This window comes from Mya arenaria, chromosome 3, assembly GCF_026914265.1.
Source record: "Mya arenaria isolate MELC-2E11 chromosome 3, ASM2691426v1".
Taxonomy (NCBI): domain Eukaryota; kingdom Metazoa; phylum Mollusca; class Bivalvia; order Myida; family Myidae; genus Mya; species Mya arenaria.
Window position 1 is genome coordinate 28,594,415 of NC_069124.1, and position 26,535 is coordinate 28,620,949.

Consider the following 26,535-nt stretch of genomic DNA (forward strand, 5'->3'; position numbering starts at 1 on the left):
ATAACGACTAACTAGGACAAAGTAATTTCGTTCCCGCTTCCAAAGAACATTGTTTGATTTACGATACTACCGTTGACACGGATAATAGCGATGTCGCGTCCACTCACTCTCGACATACGGCATGGTTTGAACTCGCCAAAGTTTCTAGCAAAGTCAGGTATCTACCGTTTTATGAAAACAAAAAGTGTTCCTTGAACGTATTTCAAGACGCAGACCCGCTTTGAAACGAACAAATATAATACAATATCAATAATTAATGGATTATGTATTTAAGCTAACTTAGTGTAATAAAGGCTGTGCACTACTTTTGTCCCTTGGGTATAACCAATAAAGATTTCTATGAAAGTAAATGTGTTGTCTGTCTGGTATTTATGACAGTATAATATATTTTGCTTTTAAAAGGAGTAGCACTCATTTTGAGTGTGATTTGTGATATAAAGGGCGTTACCTACCTGGCATAGGTGACTCTCTAGCATTGTCCTTCTTTGTTAGCCATACGTATAAAACCAACCCGATAATTCCAAATAAAAGTGTCAACAGTACCGACTCGAACATCTGAAATATACGTTAAGTGATAGCCTTAGCTTTTTAATAACATAATTAAAGTTGATCTATCTGAAGGCAAATCAGACTTTTACAGTTTATCTAGCAAGCCGATGATACCGTTGCCATACTTCTAGACCGTTTGGATATTGTTTTTAATCTATGCTTCTGCTGCCAAGCTTGTGGAATCTTCTCGTCTTGTGTTCGCCCATTGAGCAAAAAATAAGTCTGCGTCCATGTGGAATTCCATTGTGGAATTGTTAAGTATATTATACATATGTGCAAAACCCGTTCCTATTTTTAACCGTTATACTCTATATAGATCGTTATCTTTCGATATAGTGCCACCTTAGGAAACGACAACCGAGCTTGTCTGCTCTTTTATGTTGAAAACGACAATCACTTCAGAAACTTGCCATCATTACTATGCGAAACAGCTTGAGAAATATGTTCCGTCATGAGCAATCGAACATAGGCAAAAGGAAAGGTTATCTTAAAATAAAAGTGACAAAATGTAAAAACTTACGTCTGTTAAGTACGGTTTTCTACTAAATGAAACCAGAATCAGTTAGAACAATTTCCGAATTTCTCTTTCTGTATAAATGTAAAGATTTTTTTACGGGTATTCATAATATTCCGCATAAATTTGAAAAAGCACCTTGATAGTGTTCACCTTTTTGGCAACAAAATCGTCTTTATTTTAAAATGATATAGCTCGGCTCAATTCCAGTATTTCCATTATAGCAGATCAATCAACCAATAAAATTGAAGACGGCGTATTTGTAGTTAAATCCTTTGTTTTCATTTCAAATGCGCTATGAATGTTATCTCATTTGTATAGCGAACTTGCAGTCTATTCAGCATTGTTTACATCGAAAGACTTAAGTAAATAATCCTTCTAAAATTTCATGCTAAAATCAATGATTATCAAACACTTTAATATTCATACCGCGTAACAATTACAAAGGTGCTGCGTGTTCCTTTATGAAATTGAACATAAACAAACGTCTCATGTTTCTTCTATCTCATTCGGAACATCTCGACCATTTACCATTGAAACTTATCTCGGATATATGCCGGTACATAATATGAAGCATAAAACTTTAAATAATAGTATTATTTTATTGTTGGGTTTTAAGGAATATTTTGTATAATTAAGTCTTAATCGATTAATAGAGAAGAGAGTTATTGCATAAACAATTAAAATCCCATGAGTACAGTGAAAAGTATAATTGCTGAATTAAAATTACTATGCGATCTACATGCAGCTTAGTTTATTATAAAGATTTCTGATAATGTAAACCGTCCATATACATCCGAGCCCGGGCTTTGCTAATTTGCACATTACCAACCAAGAAAACATACGTACTTCCGTCTATAACAGAATGTTGTACTATGAACGCACATCCGCCACCTACAGCGCACCGTAACATTATTATGAACGCACATCCGCCGCCTACAGCGGACCGTTACAATATTATGAACGCACATCCGCCGACTACAGCGGACCGTTACATTACTTTCCGCTTCGATGAGACTCGTCCGATTCTTGGTCTGGGAAACTCGTGAGTAAGGCAACTCCGATTCGGCAGTTGTCAACATCCCACCGCTGCCACCATTTGTAACGTGCGCTGCCACCATTTGTAACGTGCGAGACCAACAAACACCAACAGATCCCTTTAGAGAAAAGCATGCTCGACCCTGAAGGGGTCTGCTGGACTTTATATACAGTAAACTCTCAATCCACACAGAGCCCGGGCTTTGCTAATTTGCATAATACCAACCAAGTTAACATACGTACTTCCGTCTATAACGGGATGTTATACTATGAACGCACATCCGCCGACTACAACGGACCGTTACATTACTTTCCACTCCAAAAAGACTCGTCTTGGTTTGGGAAACTTGTGAGTAAGGAAATTCCGAATCGGCAGTTGTCAACATCTCACCGCTGCTACCATTTGTAACGTGCGCTGCCACCATTTGTAACATACGAGACCAACAAACACCAACAGTTCCTTCAGAGAAAAGCATGCTCGATCCTGAAGGGGTCTGCTGGTCTTCATATACAGTAAATTCTCAATCCACACAGAGCCCGGGCTTTGCTAATTTGCATACTACCAACCAAGTAAACATAAGTACTTCCGTCTATAACGAAATGTTATACTAAGAACGCACATCCGCCTGCAGCGGACCGTTACATTACTTTTCTCTCCGCAAAGACTCGTTCAGAGTCTTGGTCTGGGAAACTCGTGAGTAAGGCAACTCCGATTCGGCAGTTGTCAACATCCCACCGCTGCCACCATTTGCAACGTGCGAGACCAACAAACACCAACAGAACCCTTCAGAGAAAAGCATGCTCGACCCTGAAGGGGTCTGCTTGTACTTTATATACAGTAAATTCTCAATCCACACAGAGCCCGGGCTTTGCTAAATTGCATACTACCAACCAAGTAAACATAAGTACTTCCGTCTATAACGAAATGTTATACTAAGAACGCACATCCGCCGCCTACAGCGGACCGGTACATTATTATGAACGCACATCCGCCGCCTACAGGGGACCGTTACATTACTTTCCTCTCAATTCGAAAAAGGCAAACAGCTGAGATTTCTTTTGTTTATTTGCCTTCACAAAGTGAAATTTTCAATATTTTTCTATATTGAGTATTTTACAATGAAATGCCTTCAAGATTTTATGAAAACATAAAATATGATGATATGAACGTAAATAAATACAGCGAAAATTTAGCAATGGGAACACACTTGCCCCAAGTCTGGAGATGGGATCTTGTTTACCCCAGGTATGTCATGTCATATAAGCATAACAAATGATTTTGGGTTATTTATTTTAACTTCGCATGGATTTACGGTAAACAAGTAAAGATGGGGAATTGCCATTAATACAACTTTTTCTGTAAAACTTTTTTTTGAAATTTCTCGAAAGACTACAAAAGACTGAAATGTTGGAAATATCATGTCAATAATTTATATAAATATTTTGTTTTCAAGTTTAGCTATTTGGTTTTTCTTGAACACTCATATGCTATCAAAATGGAATTCTAAACATCAAATATTTTTAATCATAAAAGGTATTTCAATCCTTTTTCACCTGATACTTCAGAAGTTGATAACTTTAAACAAATTCTTGATTATTTTTTCGTTAAGAATAATATTAACGTGAATACGTGCAGTTTTTATGACATTTCTGTTTAGAAAGACATATATCCTTTTTACTTTATTTAAATTACTGCAACGTATTATCGCTTAGTGAATAAGAACGGTATTAAATACAGACATTGATATTGTACGTTAGTAATATAAGCTTCATTAATGTCTAATGTTCTTTCCAACACAAATTATTTGCATTTTATTAAATTTAATGTTCCTAATTACCATATGAACGCGCCCAAAGAATACCTTAGGTGCAAAATTTCCCATGTGGCATTAAAATATATCTTTATGGATATATGATATATCTGTTTGATGATGCACTTACGCATTTTAAAGTCAAGTTCAAAATCATTTGAATGTCAAAATGCAAATAGGACCGATTTCGACAGCGTTTTTACTTATTTCTACATTTCATTTGAAAATGTCTAAACATTATTAAAATGTCAACCAGTTTTAATTATATTTTATCTCTTTTGTAACATCAAAATCAGGCTTACCACACAATGGCCCTATTTCAGCGCATGCAGGGCTTAGTAAGCTTCATATAAAACGTATTTTGTGAGCTTTCTGTAGTCCTATCCACTATCACTTTTGAAGTTTATTCAGTGTTTTCCCTACCAGGGGCCGTATTCAATATGTATCTTAGATTGGTTTCATCCTTAGATTGGTCGTTTTGTTCTTAGATTGGTCCTCAATTCTACCAGATTCTAAGATTTGGACTTAGTAAGTTCAAGAATCTGAGATTTCAACTAAGATCGTTTGAAGAAGTTAAGGAAGTGTTTACCTTCCTTAAATATTTCATAACATAATAAGATCACGGTATTTTACGGGGATTTTGGTTGAATTTTAAAAAAAGTCTTCTCCTGTCGCTCAGCAGTAAGTACCTTTTTTCGTTTTTATGGTTTTCTGTAACCTACTGTACAATAGGGAGTGGGAATGGAAATGTGAAGGTCGAATAAATATCTCACCTAAAAACACATGCAAGAGTTGTAAAAACATGGAATTATTACAGTATTATTCGTCTGATTTGTCATTCTTTGGTGTTGATTGATTCGCTACCAACGGCAAAAATAATGCATATTACATTAGCGAACGCCTTAACTACATCATATAATTTCGCGATATTCCGGAAATGTTTCATTTCAACCGTTTCGCATTTCTTCAATGGGTATTTTTTATGTCATGTCGATAACCTTTTTTTATGTGGCATTTGATGATTAATAACATGAAAGATATTCGTTTACCACCTTAGACACATGTTAATAAACAATTATGTCAATTTATTTGTTTGACTGTGTGTTATGTCCAAATGTCAACTGTCAGTGATAAAATAGTTAAAGCAGTCAGACATGTTTAGAATTCGAAAGGAGAATGTTACCTCGAATTAAAATCATAACATGCCAAAAAAATCATTATCTGGATGTAATAGAGATTGGATTCCAATTTGAAGGGGGTGATTTAAAGAGGGTTTTGTTTTGTGTTGTTTATATCACAATCCAATTCTTGTCATATGTTACCCCCTTCAATATCTTCTGGTTCTCCAAAGGTAAATCTCGGAACAGAAAGAAACAATGTTGAAAATATTACTGAAATAAAGTCAACTGTAAGTAATGATAGTGAAAATATCAATGATTTGATTCATAAGAATACATCTCTTATAAATTAAAAGGAAACCATTCATGTGAACTGAGATAGCATATATATATTTACTATAAAAAAATAGAATCATAATAATGAATTGTCATGTTGCCCCATCAAATTTCGTATAAGCTTAGTAAAGAAATCTTTAAAATTGTGTAAAGAAAAGATTTCTACGGTAAGTTCATGAATGTTAATACTTCTCGTAAAAATGTGCAGCTGCAACCAGGTAATAGGAGTACTTCTTTACTAAAAAGCTACATGTAAGTTTAATGCAAACTATCGGCCAAAATTGATAAATTTTCAAAGTATTTGTCATGATGTTATTTTTTAATTTAAATTATGATTAAATAACATGTCATGCTATTATTTCAGATCATGGATCGTGCCCCGAATCTCGATACTCTACTGGAAATGGATATTATAAATAGATACAGATTTGACAGAGCTGGAATCAATTATTTAACACAGCTGATCGGGGCTAACATTTCACCTAAAGCAGCCAGAAATAACGCCTTAAATGCTGAACAAAAAATCTTGATTACATTACGATATTTAGCAACTGGCTTAATACAGTTAAATGATGCGGACATACATGGTGTCAGTCAGCCAACAGTGTCACGTGTGTTGACTGAAGTTATTAATGCTCTGTCATCACCTGCGTTGATTAGGCAATTTATTAGGTTTCCAGTTAGTGTTGAAGAATTCAGACGGAATGCCGTGCAAATGCAGGGGATTGCACGGTTTCCGAAAGTCATTGGGGCCATAGACGGAACCCATATTAACATTGCCTCACCCAATCAACATGAAGAAATTTATGTCAACAGAAAAGGGAAACATAGTATAAATGTTCAAGTTGTTTTTGACGGATGGTACAATATAATTGATGTTGTTGCACGCTGGCCTGGATCCGTGCATGACAGTAGAGTTTTAAGAGAAAGCTCGTTAAACAACCTTTTTGAGAATGGCCACATGCCACACGGTTTCCATCTGCTTGGGGACAGCGGCTATCCAGCCAAAAGGTGGCTGCTTACCCCTTTCCTAGCTCCGCAAACCCAGGCCGAACAAGCCTATAACAGGTATGTTTCAAAATTAATTTAACTCCGCATAATCTGAAATGCATAGCCCTACATGTATTGATCTTGTAACATTGTGGTTGATTAAATTTTGAATAAATTAAATTGAGAGCCCAAATTATTTTATTCTGTTGTCTGATCTGCTAGATGTAATTGGAATCAAAACAAAAATTGATGCAACTTTTAGATAAACATTACATTAGCAGCTCAATTTTTGTTTCATACACACAAAGGCTGTTTCATCAATAATATTTATTGCAGGAGCCACAAAGTCACTCGAGCTTTGGTTGAGAGAGGGATAGGTCAGTTGAAGAGGAGGTTTGGCATTCTACATAGGGAAATAATCCTCCAGCCAGTTAAAGTGAGCAGGTGAATTATAATATAAGATGAACAATTTAAGTGTAACCTAATTTATTTGAAATTTAACTTCAAATAAAACCATTACAATAATAATATGTTACAGAATATAGAATACAATTACATTAAATAATTAATTGTAACACTTAGTACTTAACTCATGTACAGCAATACATTATAACAACAACAAGTTTTTTATGAATGTTAATTCAATACGGAATTCAATATTGTTGGTTAAGTTGTGTAGAGTTTCAGTATACATTCATAATAAATTTTGTATTAAGATTTAAACGGTCACACAAGTGATACTATACACATTTAAGGAGGAAAGGAATTGCACTTAAAAATCATGAAGCTAATTTCTTAAAATTCTTATGTTAGTTATAAATCATCAAATACATATATATAATTATATATATATATATATATATATATATATATATATATATATATATATATATATATATATATATATATATATATATATATATATATATCATACATGTATAACTTCTATTTAAAAGGCTAGTCATTGCTTGTTGTGTTTTGCACAACATTTGCAAGCAGCGAGCCATTCCCATGGCAGCTATAGAAGACAACAATAATGGTGGAAATGGTGATGATGGCAGGGTGCAGCCTCAAGCTAACAATCTTGTTGGGCTAAGATACAGAGACCACTTTGTTTCAACATACTTTGGTAAAATAATTTAATTCAACATTAACATTACCAAGTATGATTTAGCATCTTTTGTCATGTTATGGCAATGTTTATAAAATGTATTCTTTTGTTAAAAGTAATAGTAAATAAAGTATCAATGGCACATTCAATAATGTATCTAAGAATTTGTTTTCAATGCAAAATACTATTGAACAAAATACAAATTCTGCTCATGAACACTTATTCTTATGGCTTTTTCAGTTAAATATATAACCCACATGGGGAAAGGCAAATATTTTTTAGCTCACCTGTCACGTAGTGACAAGGTGAGCTTTTGTGATCACTCTTCGTCCGTCGTCCGTCCGTCCGTCCGTCCGTCCGTCCGTCCGTTCACAATTGCTTGTGAACACAATAGAGGTCACAATTTTGACCTAATCTTTATGAAACTTGGTCAGACTGATCATCTCTATAAAATCTAGGTCAAGTTCGATATTGGGTCATCTGGGGTCAAAAACTAGGTCACTAGGTCAATTAGTAGAAAAACCTTGTGAACACAATAGAGGTCACAATTTTAGCCTAATCTCAATGCAACTTGGTCAGAAAGGTCATCTCTATAAAATCTAGGTCAAGTTCGATATTGGGTCATCCGCGGTCAATAATTAGGTCACTAGGTCAATTAGTAGAAAAACCTTGTGAACACAATAGAGGTCACAATTTTAGCCTAATCTCAATGCAACTTGGTCAGAATAATCATCTCTATAAAATCTAGGTCAAGTTCGATATTGGGTCATCCGCAGTCAATAACTAGGTCACTAGGTCAATTATTAGAAAAACCTTGTGAACACAACAGAGGTCACAATTTTAGCCTAATCTCAATGCAACTTGGTCAGACTGATCATCTCTATGAAATCTAGGCCAAGTTCGATATTGGGTCATCTGGGGTCAAAAACTAGGTCAGTAGGTCAATTAGTAGAAATACCTTGTGAACACATTAGAGGTCACAATTTTAGCCTAATCTCAATGCAACTTGGTCAGAATGATCATCTCTATAAAATCTAGGTCAAGTTCGATATTGGGTCATCCGCGGTCAATAACTAGGTCACTAGGTCAATTAGTAGAAAAACCTTGTGAACACAATAGAGGTCACAATTTTAGCCTAATCTCAATGCAAATTGGTCAGAATGATCATCGCTGTAAAATGTAGGTCAAGTTTGATATTGGGTCATTCACGGTCAATAACTAGGTCACTAGGTTAATTAGTACAAAAACCTTGTGAACACAATAGAGGTCACAATTTTAGCCTAATCTCAATGCAACTTGGTCAGAATGATCATCTCTATAAAATCTAGGTCAAGTTCGATATTGGGTCATCCGCGGTCAATAACTAGGTCACTAGGTCAATTAGTACAAAAACCTTGTGAACACAATAGAGGTCACAATTTTAGGCTAATCTTAATGCAACTTGGTCAGAATGATCATCTCTATAAAATCTGGGTCAAGTTCGATATTGGGTCATACGCAGTCAATAACTAGGTCACTAGGTCAATTATTAGAAAAAGCTTGTGAACAAAATAGAGGTCACAATTTTAGCCTTATCTTAATGAAACTTGGTCAGAATGATCATCTTAACATAAGCTAGGTCAAGTTTCATATTGGGTCAACCCAGGTCAAAAACTAGGTCACTAGGTCAATTATTAGAAAAACCTTGTGAACAAAATAGAGGTCACAATTTTAGCCTTATCTTAATGAAACTTGGTCAGAATGATCATCTTAACATAAGCTAGGTCAAGTTTCATATTGGGTCAACCCAGGTCAAAAACTAGGTCACTAGGTCAATTAGTAGAAAAACCTTGTGAACACAATAGAGGTCACAATTTTAGCCTAATCTCAATGCAACTTGGTCAGAATGATCATCTCTATAAAATGTAGGTCAAGTTCGATATTGGGTCATCCGCGATCAACAACTAGGTCACTAGGTCAATTAGTACAAAAACCTTGTGAACACAATAGAGGTCACAATTTGAGCCTAATCTCAATGCAAGTTGGTCAGAATAATCATCTCTATAAAATCTAGGTCAAGTTCGATATTGGGTCATCCGCAGTCAATAACTAGGTCACTAGGTCAATTATTAGAAAAACCTTGTGAACACAACAGAGGTCACAATTTTGACCTAATCTTTATGAAACTTGGTCAGACTGATCATCTCTATGAAATCTAGGTCAAGTTCGATATTGGGTCATCTGGGGTCAAAAACTAGGTCAGTAGGTCAATTAGTAGAAATACCTTGTGAACACATTAGAGGTCACAATTTTAGCCTAATCTCAATGCAACTTGGTCAGAATGATCATCTCTATAAAATTTAGGTCAAGTTCGATATTGGGTCATCCGCGGTCAATAACTAGGTCACTAGGTCAATTAGTAGAAAAACCTTGTGAACACAATAGAGGTCACAATTTTAGCCTAATCTCAATGCAACTTGGTCAGAATGATCATTGCTATAAAATGTAGGTCAAGTTTGATATTGGGTCATTCACGGTCAATAACTAGGTCACTAGGTCAATTAGTACAAAAACCTTGTGAACACAATAGAGGTCACAATTTTAGCCTAATCTCAATGCAACTTGGTCAGAATGATCATCTCTATAAAATCTAGGTCAAGTTCGATATTGGGTCATCTGCGGTCAATAACTAGGTCACTAGGTCAATTAGTAGAAAAACCTTGTGAACACAATAGAGGTCACAATTTTAGGCTAATCTTAATGCAACTTGGTCAGAATGATCATCTCTATAAAATCTGGGTCAAGTTCGATATTGGGTCATCCGCAGTCAATAACTAGGTCACTAGGTCAATTATTAGAAAAACCTTGTGAACAAAATAGAGGTCACAATTTTAGCCTTATCTTAATGAAACTTGGTCAGAATGATCATCTTAACATAAGCTAGGTCAAGTTCCATATTGGGTCAACCCAGGTCAAAAACTAGGTCACTAGGTCAATTATTAGAAAAACCTTGTGAACACAATAGAGGTCACAATTTTAGGCTTAACTCAATTCAACTTGGTCAGAATGATCATCTCTAGAAAAATATAGGTCAAGTTCGATATTGGGTCATTCGCGGTCAATAACTAGGTCACTAGGTCAATTAGTATAAAAACCTTGTGAACACAATAGAGGTCACAACTTAAGCCTAATCTAAATGTAACTTGGTCAGAATGATCATCTCTATAAAATCTAGGTCAAGTTCGATATTGGGTCATTTACCGTCAATAACTAGGTCAATAGGTCAATTAGTAGAAAAACCTTGTGAACACAATAGAGGTCAAAATAGACTTAGATATGGAAAACTTAACAAATCTTCTCCAAAACTAGAAGTCCTAGGGCTTTGATATTTGGCATGTATAATTACTTTATGGACATCTACCAAGATTGTTCTAATTATGCCTCTGGAGTGATAAGAGGCCCTGCCCGGGGGTCGCAAGTTTTACATAGGCTTATTTAGTAAAAACTTAAAATCTTGTCTAAAACCACAAGGCCTAGGCATTTGATATATGGTATGTAGCTTTACCTTGTGGTTCTCTACCGAGATTATTCAAATTATGCCCCTGAAGTGATAAGAGGCCCCACCTAGGGGGTCACAAGTTTTACATAGGCTTATATAAGGAAAGTGTTTAAAAATCTTCTTGTCTGAAAATGCAAGGCCTACGCATTCAATATTTGGTATGTATCATAACCAAGTGGTCCTCTACCAAGATTGTTCAATTTATGCCCCTGGGGAGAAGAGGCCCTATCCTGGGGGGAGTCACAAGTTTTGCATAGGCTTATATAGAACAAAAAACTTCTTGTCTAAACCAACAAGACATTGGCATTTTATATGTGGCATAACCTAGTGGCCCGCTACCAAGATTGTTCAATTTGTGCACCTGTGGTGAAAAGAGGCCTCACCCTGGGTGTCACAAGTTTTACATAGGCTTATATAGGAAAAAACTTTAAAATTTTCTTGTCTGAAGCCACAAGGACTAGGTCTTAAATATTTGGTTTGAAGCATTGCCTACTGATAGGGTCATGTGGGGTAAAAAACTAGGTCAGTGGGACAAATAAAAGAGTGGCCTCTAGGGGCCATACTTTTCATTGGATCTTTATGATAATAGGTCAGAATGTTCACTTTATTTAGCAAAGCTACAGGTGAGCGATACAGGGCCATCATGGCCCTCTTGTTTCAGTATATGGTCACATGTGTCTTTTTGCTAATTTGGACCCCAAATGAATAGCTTAAGGTTAAATTTTGGTTCTGTAGGAGAGTGGTATTACATGTAGTTTAAAGTGCTTTCCCCCCATATAAGTTAAACATGGATATACCTTGAGTGAAATGTACATAGACTAATCAAATTTGGAGCCTTACTCTTGAAACATAACTTTAGGTATGGGTAAAACACTGTTGTGCAGAACACAAGTTGCATAATTTCTGAAATGCCATCAATGAACAACAAGGTGGATTACCAAATACTCGGTACATGCAAGTTAACAATAGTTTTAATCAAAGACTTTAAAGAGTACCAAAATACATAACTATGTTCTATAATAAAAGTGTACTAAAATGTGCTGATAATTGGCAACAGACATATATCGGATATTAAGAATGTAGTTAGAGGTCCTTTACTGTAATCTCTTTCCAAATTTAACCTGTCAATGCCACAAAATTTAACTTAAATATTTGTATGTAATTTTAATAAAATTTGGCATCAGCACTCAATGTGCATATTGATCTTTATTGTTCTTTTTTTAATTGCTTTGCTAAAATAGCCACTTCTTATTCTAATTTTCTTTTTTGCAGCTGCCTGATTGCTTTACACTCCTGACAGCAACATTGATTGCATGATGTAGAGGTTGTGAACACTTTGGAAGTCGTGCTAGCCTCAGGTCTTGAAAGATGAAACGTGGCAGGAACCTCATCTGCCTCCAACACTGGCTGATATGTCCTGGAATTACAAACTCTAATTCTAAAATGTGCTATCATATTTTTGCAAATCTTGTAAAAAAAGTCACTATGCTGACTTGTTTAGAATGTGAGAGTCATTTTTAAATATTTTTCCCAACTTGATCATACCCGAGAATGTCTGTGATATATTTTGGAATTGAACCTGGTACCAAATTGGGACTTTCCAAACTTTGGGAAAAATACAAAGTTATGTTTGAATGGAAAGTATAATATAAAATAGACCTATTTCTAGCTTTTTATGCATTTAATCTAAAATGGCTACCAGGTAGTCTTATCAAGATGTTGTTATCTTTTTTAAGCAATTCATTGCTGTATTCACTGAAAATCTTATTAATTATTTTGGAAAATATAATTTCATGGGGATATTTTGGCAAGAGGAAACATCTCTTAAAGCAGTAAATTGCACCAAAAAGTCCATGAATGTGTGCTATGTTTTATTTAAGTCCTTAGATATTTACATGTACATGTCGGTATACATCTGAAATCATTTCTGTGTTCATGTTATTTTATATCAATGTGCATTGTAGTGTTATCTCACCCTGTTATATATAAATGCCTTAGTGATATGAATGTCTTAGTGATATCAATGTCTTTGTGATATGTTTGTCTTAGTGATATGATTGTCTGAGTGATGTAAGTCATATAATTAATTGTCTTAGTGATATGATATAATTGTCTTAGTGATAAAAATGTGGTAGTGATATGGATGTGTTAGTGATGTGAATCTGTCAGTGATATGAATGTCTTATTCATATAAATGTCTTAGTGATATGATGTCTCAGAAATGTGAATGTGTAAGTTAATGGCAATGTTTGAATATTTTAATGTTTAAAATGTATTGGTTACATTCAGATGTTATTGTTAAAAGATATGGATATGTTAGTAATAGCTAAGAATACTTTTTATAACAAAGATGACATCAACAGCTTGATGAAAATGTTATACAACAAGTGACTGTGAGAGATACTTACGTGTAATCATTTACAAACTGATATACAGGCTGTGAATTGAGACCAACATCTGATCTGCTTTGGCTGAAAAATAAAGATTAAAATAATTATTGTTTATTTGAGAAAATTCACACATCAACTCATTTCTGTATATGGTAGGATGTGGAACTTAAGCCTTATAAAATATCATTTTCCACCATCTAATCAGTACACATATGTTCACATATTGACCCATTTGGTTATTTATTTCAATGGTAATATAGCAAGATGAAGTTCATTGGCATTATGCATTATTGTTGAAGATCTCAAATTTGGTTTGTAAGATATTCCATCTATTGATACCTTTCCTGTATACATGTTGAATCAAATTCTTCTGATCCACCGATTCCATCCATGGCACAGCCATCCCTGCCAATAACATCAATGACAGCATTTGTCAAATCTGACAAGGAGGCTGTATTTTGGCCATTTCCTGAAGAAAATTATGTTTTGCTTCCATTAACTTTTGATAAATTATTTGTGACTTTTGTACAGTATTATCATTTCTATTTTTAATTACTGTATAATATGAATATCACCAAGTGTGGTGGAAATAATGGCAAGTTGAGAGTTGAGTTGAGTCATTACATTTCATTTCAATTAATTCTTAATGTAATCAAGAGTTCATTAAGAAAATATTTATGTACATAATAAGTATGTGAAAGTGTCAAAATTCACTTTTTAAATTTATTAATATGTCTAAAAAAGGGAATCAGTATGTAGTTATAATATTACAATTACTATTTCATAGATATATGTAAAATGAGAAAAATATGAACCTGTCAGATGAAGCTGCCTTTTGTAGTCCATGAACTTAGGGCGGTGGACTTGGGTCAAGTTGTCCCACTTCTTTGTTAGAAGGTCTACAGTTCTATGTATTCCTGTAGATTGGACATTGAAGCTTCTCTCAACAGTCTCCCACATTTTTCTTTTCGTCTCTGAGGTGATTCCTTAAGGACAATTTGTTTTATAAAAAAATGAATATACGGTACATGCATGATTTTTCATTATTAATTATCAATAAATCCAAATGTCATGACCAGGAATCCATAACTAGGGGAGAAGGAGGAAGTTTCAGGAGCATAAAATATTTGCATGATTATCTTCTTTTCATTTACAAATTATATTGACATAGAAATTATTTTAAAATGCTTATAATTTCCGGGAAACAGTGTTTGTGTGTGTTGGTTTTTTTTTTTGGGGGGGGGGGGGGGGGTCGCACGGGAAAACCTGCAACTGGATAACTACAACTAGGCAAAAAATTTGTTCCAAATAAATAATTTGCATATATATAATTAATCTATCGTTCTCTTTTATTTATAATGTGTTCAAAGTAAAATGAATATCAATGAGAAAGCGTAATATTGGTTATGAATGATCATTTTTTTCTTCATTTCAAGGATAATTTTATCTTTAGTTTTCAATTACTTGGCAAATAACAAGATGTACTTACTTGAAGTATAGCCTTTCTTATATAAGGCGTGTTTTGACATGCCGTGGCCACTCTCCTCCCCCATCAGCTTGCAAATTAACAAACATTCTTCTTTTGAAAAGTTTGGATTTCTCTTTTTCTCGTTATTCGCGGCCATCTTTGTTTACATCGTCTGCATAACTTCTACAACGTCCGCGCATTTTTGTTACTATTTTTAACGCTGGGAAACTACAGAATATCTATATTTAGAACCGCGTGCTTGGTGACGAATCTGAGAGTGGTTCTAAGAGAGGATCTTAGAATAAGACTTAGATTTCGATCTTAGTTCACATTTTCAATCTAAGGACCGATTTAAGATTTCAAATTAAGATAAGGATGAATCTAAGAGAAAATCTCAGATAGGTATTGAATACGGCCCCAGATGTCTTCTTCCAAACAACCCCAAAACAACATCTATTCCAGGTCAAATAAATATTTAGAAAGCCAAATAGTGTTTGTATCTCCCCTGAGTAGGGTCCCCAGTATTCCTCTGTATCCCTATTAAGGTTACAGTCAAGCTTACACATTATCAAACAAGCACCATCCGGGGGGTACAAAAGTTAAGTCAGAGCTCATTCAACCTCAGTATTGGCAAAATCTACCAAATTCTGCTATATAGCCACCATATACTGATTGTTCTCAAGTCCATTGTGTGTCCAAAAAACTTGTGCCGAACTTATAACAAAGAGGCTATGAAGCTCTATCAAGGGCCAAATAAGACTAGTTTTGCTTAACTTGTGGCCATTAAATGTAAATATATTCTATAAAGGTTTTCAGTGCCCAATCAATCCAAAATATGCTGCAAAAAATAATCTAGAGTAAAAAATACCACAGGAGGGCTCTTCCACATCTATATCAGTTCCAAATAAACACAAATGCAGCTACAGTTAAGTCCACCATGTGTCAGGCAAACACCAAAGCACGATTATATCGGTATTCTAAATCACATAAGGCTTTTTCACAAAATGTTTCAACGTCTGACAATTCCCTTTGTGATCACAGTAAAGCATTTTCATATATAAACAAACCTCAGAGGATCTATACTTAAGTCAGTCCAGTTCTCTTTTATTTCAATGTTGATACAATAAAAGCACATTCAGAGCAAAACAAAGGCAGCTGGCTGTAACTTCACAGTGCCAAATTGACCACATTTTCGCTAGATTGAAGTACACACAAAATAAAACAAGATTTTTTTTTTATAAAGACTTTGCAGTGCCAGAAAATCTACATGTGGTAACTATAAGCCCATTTGGAGCAAAACAATGCCATGTTCTAATTAAGACTACTCCGTACCAAAAGGATCACACGATGGCAGTCAAACAGCCCATATACAGACCAAAACCACACATATGCAGCTCCAATAAAGCCTTCTCGTCGTCAAGCAGATTCCATTTTGGCAACAATGAAGCGCATTCAATGAGAGCCAAACGAGCTTATGAATAGCTTTAATTAAGCCTTATCATTCCAAAACTACAGGTCGGGAACCACCAGCCTATTTAAAGCTCAATAATAATATGTGCATTTCTGATCAAGCCTAATCAGTTCTAAAAGCGACACTCTTTGACGACCATGAACCCCATTCAGAGCCAAAGAAAAACATATGAAACCTATATCTAGCAAAATTAGTGCAAAATTACACAGTTGACAATCATAAAGCCCATTCAGAGCCCAACAAACATGTATGCAGCTCTTTCATAATGACTTAATTATATCATATATTGGCAAAGACGATGAAGATCATTCAGAGCAAACCAAATACATGCACATCTCTTATTAAGCATATTCTGTGTCAACTAAACTAATTTTAGCGACCATAGCGCCTTTGCAGAGCCAAATAAACCTGTTTGCAGCTCTGATTAAGACTTAAAGATCAAATCATTTCTGGCCTTTCAGTGCTAAACAAACCTATGTGCAGCTCTCTTCAGCCTACTCATTAGTGATGGGCCGATGATAGCCGATAATCAATTATATCGGCAGACATTCGTAACTCGGCGATCGGCGACCTTCATCGTTCGATAATCAGATAATAAAAAAATGTTTGCTTGAATCTAGTAAATTTCCAACTTCATATAGCGCATTAACTTAGTGCTAAGGGAAGTTACCGCTACTTTGAGTTTAACAGTTCTTTCCTTAAGTTTTGTATTGTGTTCAAATCGCTTTATGATGGCAGACAATCCAGTCAGCCACCCCGATCTCAACATATTTGATTACCCTGGTAATCGGTCGTACAGGTGCTGGAAAAGTGCAATTATTTTCCAGCGAAATGGTTAGGGTCATTCAAGCTCATAATCTTATTAAACTAGGCTTGATCGACCCTAGCTCACATATTGAAATGAACGTTAGGGTCAGTCGATGTAAAAACAGAAACCCTTGAAGAATGGAAATATTTGCCTTCTTATTCCAAAAAATACGTGAGAAAAGCTTTGCTATTTTAAAATCCAATTACTCGTTATTTTTGATAGCTAATGCCATCCAAAACCAATTTGTTGTGTCTTATTTTCTTTTCAATTTAATTTCTTTATAAATTTTTTTAAGTTCATAAACCCTAGAATATTTTTTTTTTTTTAGAATTATTCAATGTCCCAGAAATAATACCTATTTTCGGACTTAGGCATTAGAAACTACATATTTGGCAAGCATAAAGGCCATTTAAAGCCAACCAAACAAATGTGAAACTCTATAATTAACACAAGTAGTCAATTAAACATTGGGGTCGTATTAGATTAGTGGACATATCCCGAGAGGGTTCTTGCTCTTACCATAGCACTTGTAGTTTACTTAATTATGTAAACGATTCAAGAAAAAGAAAGCTGATTTAAATAAAAACATACAAGTACTCAATTTACATTTTTGTCATCTCAAATAGGATGCACACAACTATCGAATGTTGTGGAACTTTCGTTCCTTGACCCTATAATGTTCCTGACCTTGTCCTTGAGGTAGTGAATGTAGCGTGTGAATTTAAGGTACATTGGGAACAAGCAAAGTTCACTCGGTTTCTTTGATATATGGCTCTTCAAAGACGTAGGGAATGATAATTAGGTTTTTGTTTATGTTAAGCAGAGACTTAATGAAAATTTCATCCAAAACTGGAATAGAAGATTAAAAGTCCCCAGTAGAGCATTGTTTTGTAACAATATAGCACGTTTTAAACTCCAACCTTACTTAATCTCACGAAGTATTAAAAGGTTTCAATTAAGTTTATCAAGGCTACATGTATCTGCATTAAGACTTATGATCGAGAGTGGATGATAGGCAATAGTAACTATACCCGTTAATGAGAGGAAATTAAACACATGTCAAAAAGCCGATTATCACTTTGTTATGGAATGTGTCCTTTACTCTGATATAAGACGTAAATATATACCACTACTTTATAGACGTCGACCAAACATGCAAATTGTTATCTAAATAATTACATCTGATAACGAAGACCTTTTAATAATATAAAGAATAGTATATAAATTAACAATGCATTTTAGTTAGATCAGCTGGCATGTATGCGTTCTTATTATTACATGTGTATTGTAGTCTTATCGTTTATCATGTAACGTTTTGTATTATTACATTAGTTACGAATGTTTAGTTATTTTACAAACATCTATGATATACTGTTACATAAGTGAGTATTCAGCTTTAATTATTTAGTAAAACTAATTCGGCAAAAAGTGTATGGAAATACTTCTGGTGTAGTAATTCTTACCCGAATCAAAATGAGTACGCTTTTAAAATTACGCATGATTGCTTAAATCTATAGGTATGTTTTAAATAAAACTTTTCACTTTGACACATACATTGTGTCAGTATTGTTACTAGACGAATATGTACTCAAAGTTTCATATTCAATAATTTGCAGAAGTATGCGACACATTTTCGAACTAATCTAACATGATTTAGGTAAGGCTATTATTACAAAAGTAAATGTTAATGTTTAAGTGATTAACCTTAGTATCCCTATATTCCTTTTTTATAGGTTGTCCGATGTAGGATGTCTAATATTTCCAAATGTATCTGTCATCATAAAACAACTATTTAATGTGTATACTCTTTATTTCCACTTATTAGTGATTATAAATATAAAGTTATTGACATGTAAATTCAATTAATAGAACTTAAAGTTAGGGTATATGCTTATCGATATTATTTTTTTTAGGTTGTTAAGTTTTGTTAAATATATGCCTCACCTGAAAACACTTTATTTCATATTTATTTGTTCACATGCTGTTTTAGACAGGTCACATTAATCAGTATTAAAATTTATGCAAATACAAATTTCGAGAAAAAGATCTAATTAAATCAAAGTTGTATTGGTTGACCGTTTACCAGTAGTGATCTTTTTTTCGTCTAAATGAGTTAAATAATTTTATACTTTGGTGTTTGCACTTATTTGTGGGTCAATTGCAATTGAGGATTTACCATATTTACTGAAGATCCATATCGTGTAGAGCGGAATTGACGATGAATATCAACATTATGTCGTAGAGAGTATTTTGTCGGTCTAAATACTTTAGTCGTCTATATTTCATAGATCGCTCTGCCATCTTCGCATGCGCGAAGTAACTATGACTGACAGTTAAAGGTTGCATGTCTGGAGGCATTTGAAGCTAACGTCATGAACCCGAATTTGAAATAGATCAAATCATTTTGACAACTATTCAGTGCAAAATTGGAATATTTATGTATCAATATTCAAACCTCGCAAACATATCTAGGTAATTATATCAATCTAAATATCAACAATATCAAAATAGTACCATGTTTCGGTGTTTTCTATATTTTGTACAAACGTCAATCCATATTATTTGCTATTATAACTCACAAACCCGAAAAAGTTTACTATCGCCCGACGCCCACTTAATGAAACTGGACGGTTTAACTGTCGCGCCAAAATCTCACGTAACTATATAAAGCTATTTTTATATCTTCCTGGGGCCAACTTTGAGTGTGTTTTAAGCGAGCGAACGAGTTTGCCTAGAGTGGTGACCTATTTGAGGTGGTTGGTAGGTCATGTTCCCTACAACACCCAGCCTTCTACAGTCTAGTGAGTACTAGACCCAGCCATGATACTTTTTTACCTTTTATGGCCAACTTTGAGTGCATTTTAAACGTGCTTAGGAGTTTACCTAAAGTGGTGATCTATATGAGGTGGTTGGTAGGTCGTGGCTCCTATAACACATAGAGAATTGAAACGTTTGGTTGACACATTTTGAATCAATCGCTTTCAATCACGCCTTGTATTGTGAAAAGCGTTTAAACAAGTCATTGCCGAAAATGGAGGGGCATCGAGTAATTTCGTATTTGCCCAGATTACAGCAGAAGTGTTTAGCAAATAAGAGACCTTGTTTACTGAACTGACGGGTAGGTACAGTATTATTGTAACAGATCAATTATTTGCAGTTAAATGTAGCGGAAGATACGATGAACATTGTAAGAGTGCTGGGGACTTCTCACCAGAATTGAAAAAAGGTTGTATGAAAAGACCCTTCGGCACTGGAATAGACGGACAAGACGTTTCTTTACGCGGTATTGTTTAACAAGGAGGCGCGCAACATGGACGAGGCCAAGTTCAACGTCGTGAGCTGTACCAAGGTAAAAGCTGGATTGAGGGGCCGTAATGCAGCTAGACGCACTTGACGTCGAAGACCGGAAACCAGAAGTGGACAGCGATGAGCAACTAAGACGTGTTCGGTCCTGAAGAGACCGCGTGTCGCTGTCTAGATGGCTTACATAAATGAGGAAATTCCAACTGCCCCGCCTGACATCTTCTTCAAATTTTAGAACGCTTGCTGCAAAAACTAGAAACAGTAAAAAAGGCTTCGGGACAAGGTAAGCCGCCAAGAAGAATCAACTTTGCCATCATTGCCACGAGCGGGGTCATTTCGCAAGGGATTGCCAAAACAAAAGTAACACCAAACAAGAGAAGAGCGTATTGATCAATGAGAAGTATGAATCGTGCCATTAAACAGACAGGAAGTCTGAGTGAAATACTGTCACGGGTCAAACTTTTGTTGGCGATGCAAGCACAAGTTCGAGGTTCATAAATACGATATGACGCCCAGGGATCTTGGCGACGGTATATACATCCGCGGCCAGGTGGACGGCGTTCCAGTCACTTTCCAGCAGACACGGGGCAACGAGGACAATCATATGGTGTTGATGGGATTAACCTGTCTTCGTGGGGCTTCAATTCGAAAGTTAGGTAAAGAAACATTCAAAGTGTCCTTTGGTCGCCTGGACATAAAAAAATCGCAGTGGTCGTAATAAAATAATAAAAGTAGCTTGCGACGGGATAACCAACAAAAGGTAAGGAAAGTAGTGGACGCCGACGACATCTATCTGCCAGCACATTATGAAGCCAAAGCTGATGGCTTTGTCCAGATGTAAGAGAAAGACAGGGAGGCCGTGTGTTCAATGCCTACGACCCAGATGACAGGTTATTTACAACCGAACATATTTGCACCCTTTGCACCTATAGCGATAGGTCGAATTAACGACACAAGCCCCATCACCCACCATTCACTCCGGCATCTGCAAGTGTTCTAACGTGTCAATGCCTGCCGGTCAAAGGCTTTTGATATTCTATATGATCAGAGACACAGACGCTTCAGGGTTCCAACAGAAAAGGGCAATGCATACTCCACCTTTCTACCATGTAGGACTTGTCAGACCAGCTATTTTAGGAAGGTGTGTAGCTACGGAGAAGAGGAATAAGACGAAAAAAACGGCGAGACGAAACAGCGTCATGCAATAAGAAAGCTAAGATGGTAACTGACGAAAGGAGTTCACTGGTGAACAGTATACACTTTAAGGTTTCTGTGGCTTTGTAAAAAAGGAATGTTTTGTAATCACCGGGGCGCTAAAAATGTTTTTAATGGCACGTTTTGCACAACTTCCTAAAATAGCTGGTCTGACACTTAGACTATTGACGAAAACACGAAACAGCTGGCCAGGATTGAGCACAATGATATGGCCGGACATTTTCAACCAATATGATATATTGGCATTCGTTTTAGTATTCATTGTTAAGGAGGTAATGACTGTACACAATATTTTGGCCATATCTGTTTAAATCGGCACAACATCCGTTGGTGAAGGTCTAGATTCGAAATGTGGAAGACGACGACTCATTTTTCAGAGACCTTTTTTTGGTTCACATTCAAAAGTTTTTAAGGATTCATTAAAGCCTTTTTTTAATATGGCTGCCATTTGTTTTCATAACATTCTTTTCTGAGGCAATCATTTGACCCCCACTTCATTTGATTTGCATTGTCATCATTATTTTGTCTAATGCTTTCCTTTTGAGTGACATTTTCGTTATTTAAAGGTAATTCCTTGTTGTGTTCCTGAGATATTATAAAAGCGCCACAATGTTTCGTGGCAGGCAATCCCTACTGAGCTTTCGATCGGAGCATATCTACGCTTCAAGAGTTCGTAAAATGAATGAATTATGTAAGAATAAAATGGTAAAGTTTATTACAATTGAAGGAATTTACAGAGAATAAACTGCAATCATATTTATTTTCAGAATTTATATTTTTGGCACGTATATATACAGGAACGCTATTTTCGGCCATTACTTACTTCAGGCATTTATATCAATGATATATTAAAATGATGACTGATAAAAGTGCGATTACGTGTTCACCAGCAGAAATTGATATTTTTGTATTACATAACCTTTTAATTATTTGAACAAACAACTATTTCATATGGTTTACTGTTAGGAAACGATCTGTCGAATACAAGTGCTAACTTTATTGGACTTTCCTCAATAATTCAACTAAACTGGTAGCACAATGTCGCTATAAAGTAGCGACCACCAACCGAAGAGCTGATATATGATCTAAATGTTGAACGTTTTACGCACTTAAGTTTATCAAAACCAAGTTTCAAGTTTCAGCTTGTCTTTGTACTCTAAACGTATGGTAAAATGATATAAAATCTTGAAGGATGAGCACACATATATTCACCGCTAAGTCAATACAGAACAAAAAAGACACTAAATGAATAAGCAAGAAGACAAAATAAAATTTCGGTATTATGATTTAAGCATATCGTCGTAGCTTAATCAACATATCTTCATTAGTTTAATCATTAAGTCTTCAAAGTAAAAAATGCTTTGATAAATATAATGGTTATTTTAACATATTTGTGTCTTTAAGCGATAAAATGGCTACAATTAAAAAGAAAACAAATCACCCTTTTCTTGACTCTTTTCTACTTTTTATTCAAAAATAATTTTCTAATTTCATTCCAATTTCACAAACTAAGTTATTAAAACATTGTGCAGTTATTTAAACATTCCTTCTCCGAGAGGATTTTTTTTATCTTGGCAACTCATTCACAATGTAAAATATTTCTATCATGTAAATTATACAGTTTGATATAAAATTGTATTCGTTTTGTTTTGTTTACCAAATCTACCCATTTCAACCATAACCATATCAAACAACTACGTTTGTACATCAACAGGTAAATTGAGTGTTTTAGTTTCAATTAAGCCACTAACATAGCAATACGTGCTTCAAATATTTCTTGATTTTGCAATTAAAAAGTACCATTATAATTAGTTTAAACAGTATTTATCAAGATGAACAATACAATATATGGTATAGAAACATTAAGAATAATCAAACCAGTACAAATGAAAATGTAAGCTATAGAAGATGGAAAATGCATAATGTTGGTCAAAATGTCTTTTTTTTGTCGTTATTACACGCTGCTTTTAAACATTAAGTGAGTGGTGTAAACTAAGTGCAATGTAATGAATTGTAGTTACACTGTTAGATAGTGTAAATGATTGTGAATCGTATTGAAAAATTAAAACGGTGGTGTGAAATTAAGTAAATAACAGAAAATATACAGAGTGGGGGTATCCAATGAAGTAAATTAAAGCGTATGAGTGATTGGGTAAAAATGAGAAACAACATGTCAAGAAATAGGTGGATGAAGTTAGATCTGATAAAATTATGTTGTATCAAAAAATAGTATGCTGGTCTGGTTGATACATTTGAAACCATTATTATTGAACATCACACCTTGATAACCAGAATCATCTACAGCTTTAAGAGATCAGTGTCAATTTCACAAACAGGATTATTTCTCAATGTCCCTCGTGAAAAAAACTACGATTTTCGATTGATCAGTATTAACATATCAATTTCATACTTTCAAATAATCACGCATACTGATTGGTGCCTGTTGAAGAGCATTTTGACTTATCAGTACCTACCCAACATAATTAAGTCGTTGGGTGGGGTAAATCTCACCAGTTGAAAGATGTATCCTTTAAACATGTGTTTATGCATATTAAACACTGTCAGTTCACTTAAATACTTTGTTGTCAACATGCTTTTACATGGCCATTGATTTAAGGCTAAATATATCAGTTATGAAGCTTTATTTAAGCATTTCGGGGCTAAAATGTATTTATTGACCTTTAAATACCTTCACAATGTCATTTTACCAATGCTTCTTTGCAAATGAACTGTACTGATACCCATCACACAATGGTGACTAAAATCATTTACAGCTTTTAAGAGATCATTGAGATCATTGTCAAATTTAAAAAAAACAACAGACTTATTACTCAAGTACATTGTTTTCAACATGCTTTTACATGTGCAGTGATAGAATGGCTTAAATTACATTAGTTAACATAATTGGAATGTTGTTATTTTAAGAAAATAATCAAAATATACAATAAGACAATCGTGGTTTTGAAGCCTCATTATTTTAGTGAATACCATAGACAAAAGTTACAATAACTTTTATTTCAGTAGACTAATAACTAATTATAAATAGTGATTTAGCTTAAATTAAGTATTTTTGGTCTACAATTTTACCATTGACCTTTAAACGACCATACCATTCAAATAGCTTCTTTTGCAATGTACTGTATATGTTGAAACAGTTCACACCACACATATTTCAATTTTAATATATCATTTGTCTTTTATATAAACTGATGGTATGCTGAAATGACGGCGTTCTTACACGTCATCTTGGTTTTCTCAGCTATGCCAGAGAGTATCAACGTAAAATAACATTCATTTTTACACAAAAGTTTGCATAAAAAATGTTACCAAGATTGTCACCGACTATTTATAGTCAAGATTTCAATGAGATTTTTACTAATCCTTCACACTACTTCCGTGTTCTAAATATATAAGTTTATGAGCCGAGTTTTAATATTCCCCAATTCTCTTTAATGATAAATACGAATGATTATCAAAAGAATTGTAAAACAACAGTAAAATAACTTACTTTTTATACGGAATATATCTGTGTTTCCTTTTAAGCGACACTCCAAGTCAGGTAACAGGCGGCGTTCGTGATGTAGGTTATATATATACCCCCATTCGCATGTGAATCATTGCCATGATACCTGTGAAATACAGGGGTTATCTCAACAATTTTGTTTTACATTTAAGCGACAGTAATTTAGTTTCCTTTATGACATTCAAATTTGCGACTTTGATAATTATAGCATTTGTCGTTGGTAACGTTCGGAGGCGGGTGAGTCAGCCAAACCTTGAACAGACAAAAATTAGATTATTTTTAATCCCATCGTGATAAACCATGATACCAGTGTATGTCGAAATACTGTCTGTACAATATTTGCTTGTAGTACCCTCGATAACTCCCTTTTACAATAAAAGAATATTGGGTCTATATCTTGTACGAACAATCACTTATTTAAAATCGACACTTGTTGAAACTAGGTGAGTGTTTGTGAGCAAAATGTCCCATCTGGGCATTCTTAACCATAACATGGGTCCTATATGGCCCCATGTGGGATTTTTGCCCATATTCAGCCAATATGGGACCCATTGAGCCTTGCCGGCTGGGGTACAGGTATAATGTAGAAATTAACTAAAATTACTTGATTTTTAGAATAAAAATCGAATATAGGGTATGTTTTGTACTATATTCTTACTGTATGTATAGTATACCACATATACAATAGTACATGTAATATCATACAAAAGTGTACTCCGTTAACTTTGCACATCAAAAATTGTTTAAATATGTAAAGGGGTTTCTTATAAAAGAGAATATTTATATTTAAATACACATCGAAGGCACTTCATAATAAACAGATAAAATAGTGCTTACTTACATGAAATCTTTATCCAAATCACTTGAGAACTTGTCGGAAAAGCAATTGAGAACTCCCCCAATGTGACTTAAGGACTTGATATTTTGCTTAAAGGTAGCATAATTCATCACCTTAGTGCAGAACTTGTCGGAAAAGCAATTGAGAACTCCCCCAATGTGACTTAAGGACTTGATATTTTGCTTAAAGGTAGCATAATTCATCAATTTAGTGCAGAAACTCAATATCTGCTTCTGTTTATTTGTGCAGTTATTGAGTTTTTGTTCTAGGGTGACTATATATTAATTACACTATTCTATGTATAATATTTCGAATGATCTGGATTTCCATAATTGCTATTCATGGCATTGCTAATTAAGTTGAAGCAAGGACTTTTACATTTGGACTCAAATTGACTAGCCATAGTTTCGAATCATTCTATTTAATTGAAAAGGGAACCTTTTTCACTTAAAAACGTTTATTAGGTTTACTATTGTCAGATATGCTTTCTGCCGCTTGCATACCATATTGCGCC

At 34.7% G+C, this 26,535-nt stretch overlaps 3 protein-coding genes across 14 annotated transcripts in view; 1 reads left to right on the forward strand and 2 right to left on the reverse strand.

The window, feature by feature from the left end:
* LOC128228959 (interferon-inducible GTPase 1-like) overlaps positions 1-26,124 on the reverse strand; it is a 51,051-nt gene extending 24,927 nt beyond the window's left edge. For 8 of the 11 annotated variants that reach the window (XM_052940545.1, XM_052940556.1, XM_052940555.1 and 5 more), the window contains exons 1-2: positions 1,070-1,423; positions 453-555 (exon numbers count right to left, since the gene is read on the reverse strand). In XM_052940545.1, coding sequence (XP_052796505.1) covers positions 453-555 — 103 coding nt within the window. In that variant the 5' untranslated portion in view covers positions 1,070-1,423. Of the gene's footprint in view, positions 1-452; positions 556-1,069; positions 1,424-25,168; positions 25,290-26,024 lie in introns of those variants that run through there. The other 3 variants (XM_052940546.1, XM_052940549.1, XM_052940548.1) reach the window with 3 other exon arrangements.
* LOC128228960 (putative nuclease HARBI1) lies at positions 5,606-13,167 on the forward strand. Its single transcript, XM_052940558.1, has 4 exons — positions 5,606-6,434; positions 6,693-6,792; positions 7,313-7,485; positions 12,278-13,167. The coding sequence occupies exons 1-3, from the start codon at positions 5,716-5,718 to the stop codon at positions 7,391-7,393; spliced, it is 900 nt and encodes a 299-aa protein (XP_052796518.1). The 5' UTR covers positions 5,606-5,715; the 3' UTR covers positions 7,394-7,485; positions 12,278-13,167.
* Positions 11,687-15,243, reverse strand: LOC128228961 (uncharacterized). 2 transcript variants are annotated; one of them, XM_052940560.1, is made up of 5 exons: positions 14,885-15,243; positions 14,211-14,381; positions 13,735-13,834; positions 13,414-13,476; positions 11,687-12,422 (listed from the first exon to the last, which is right to left on the reverse strand). In XM_052940560.1, exons 1-5 carry the CDS (start codon positions 15,018-15,020, stop codon positions 12,254-12,256), a joined length of 639 nt encoding a protein of 212 aa, XP_052796520.1. In that variant the 5' UTR covers positions 15,021-15,243; the 3' UTR covers positions 11,687-12,253. The 2 variants fall into 2 exon arrangements, with proteins under 2 accessions (XP_052796520.1, XP_052796519.1); XM_052940559.1 differs by having other exon boundaries at positions 13,735-13,864.
* Positions 26,125-26,535: the final 411 nt, after the last annotated feature.

Excerpts from the sequence above, each read along its gene's own strand:
- LOC128228960 (XM_052940558.1), top strand. The coding sequence starts at position 5,716 with ATGCTATTATTTCAGATCATGGATCGTGCCCCGAATCTCGATACTCTA. Across the intron at positions 6,435-6,692 it reads GCCGAACAAGCCTATAACAG|GAGCCACAAAGTCACTCGAG; the intron begins GTATGTTTCAAA and ends TATTTATTGCAG. Across the intron at positions 6,793-7,312 it reads TAATCCTCCAGCCAGTTAAA|GCTAGTCATTGCTTGTTGTG; the intron begins GTGAGCAGGTGA and ends TCTATTTAAAAG.
- LOC128228961 (XM_052940559.1), bottom strand. The coding sequence starts at position 15,020 with ATGGCCGCGAATAACGAGAAAAAGAGAAATCCAAACTTTTCAAAAGAA. Across the intron at positions 14,382-14,884 it reads TAAGAAAGGCTATACTTCAA|GAATCACCTCAGAGACGAAA; the intron begins GTAAGTACATCT and ends ATTGTCCTTAAG. Across the intron at positions 12,423-13,413 it reads CAGTTTGTAAATGATTACAC|GACATATCAGCCAGTGTTGG; the intron begins GTAAGTATCTCT and ends TTGTAATTCCAG.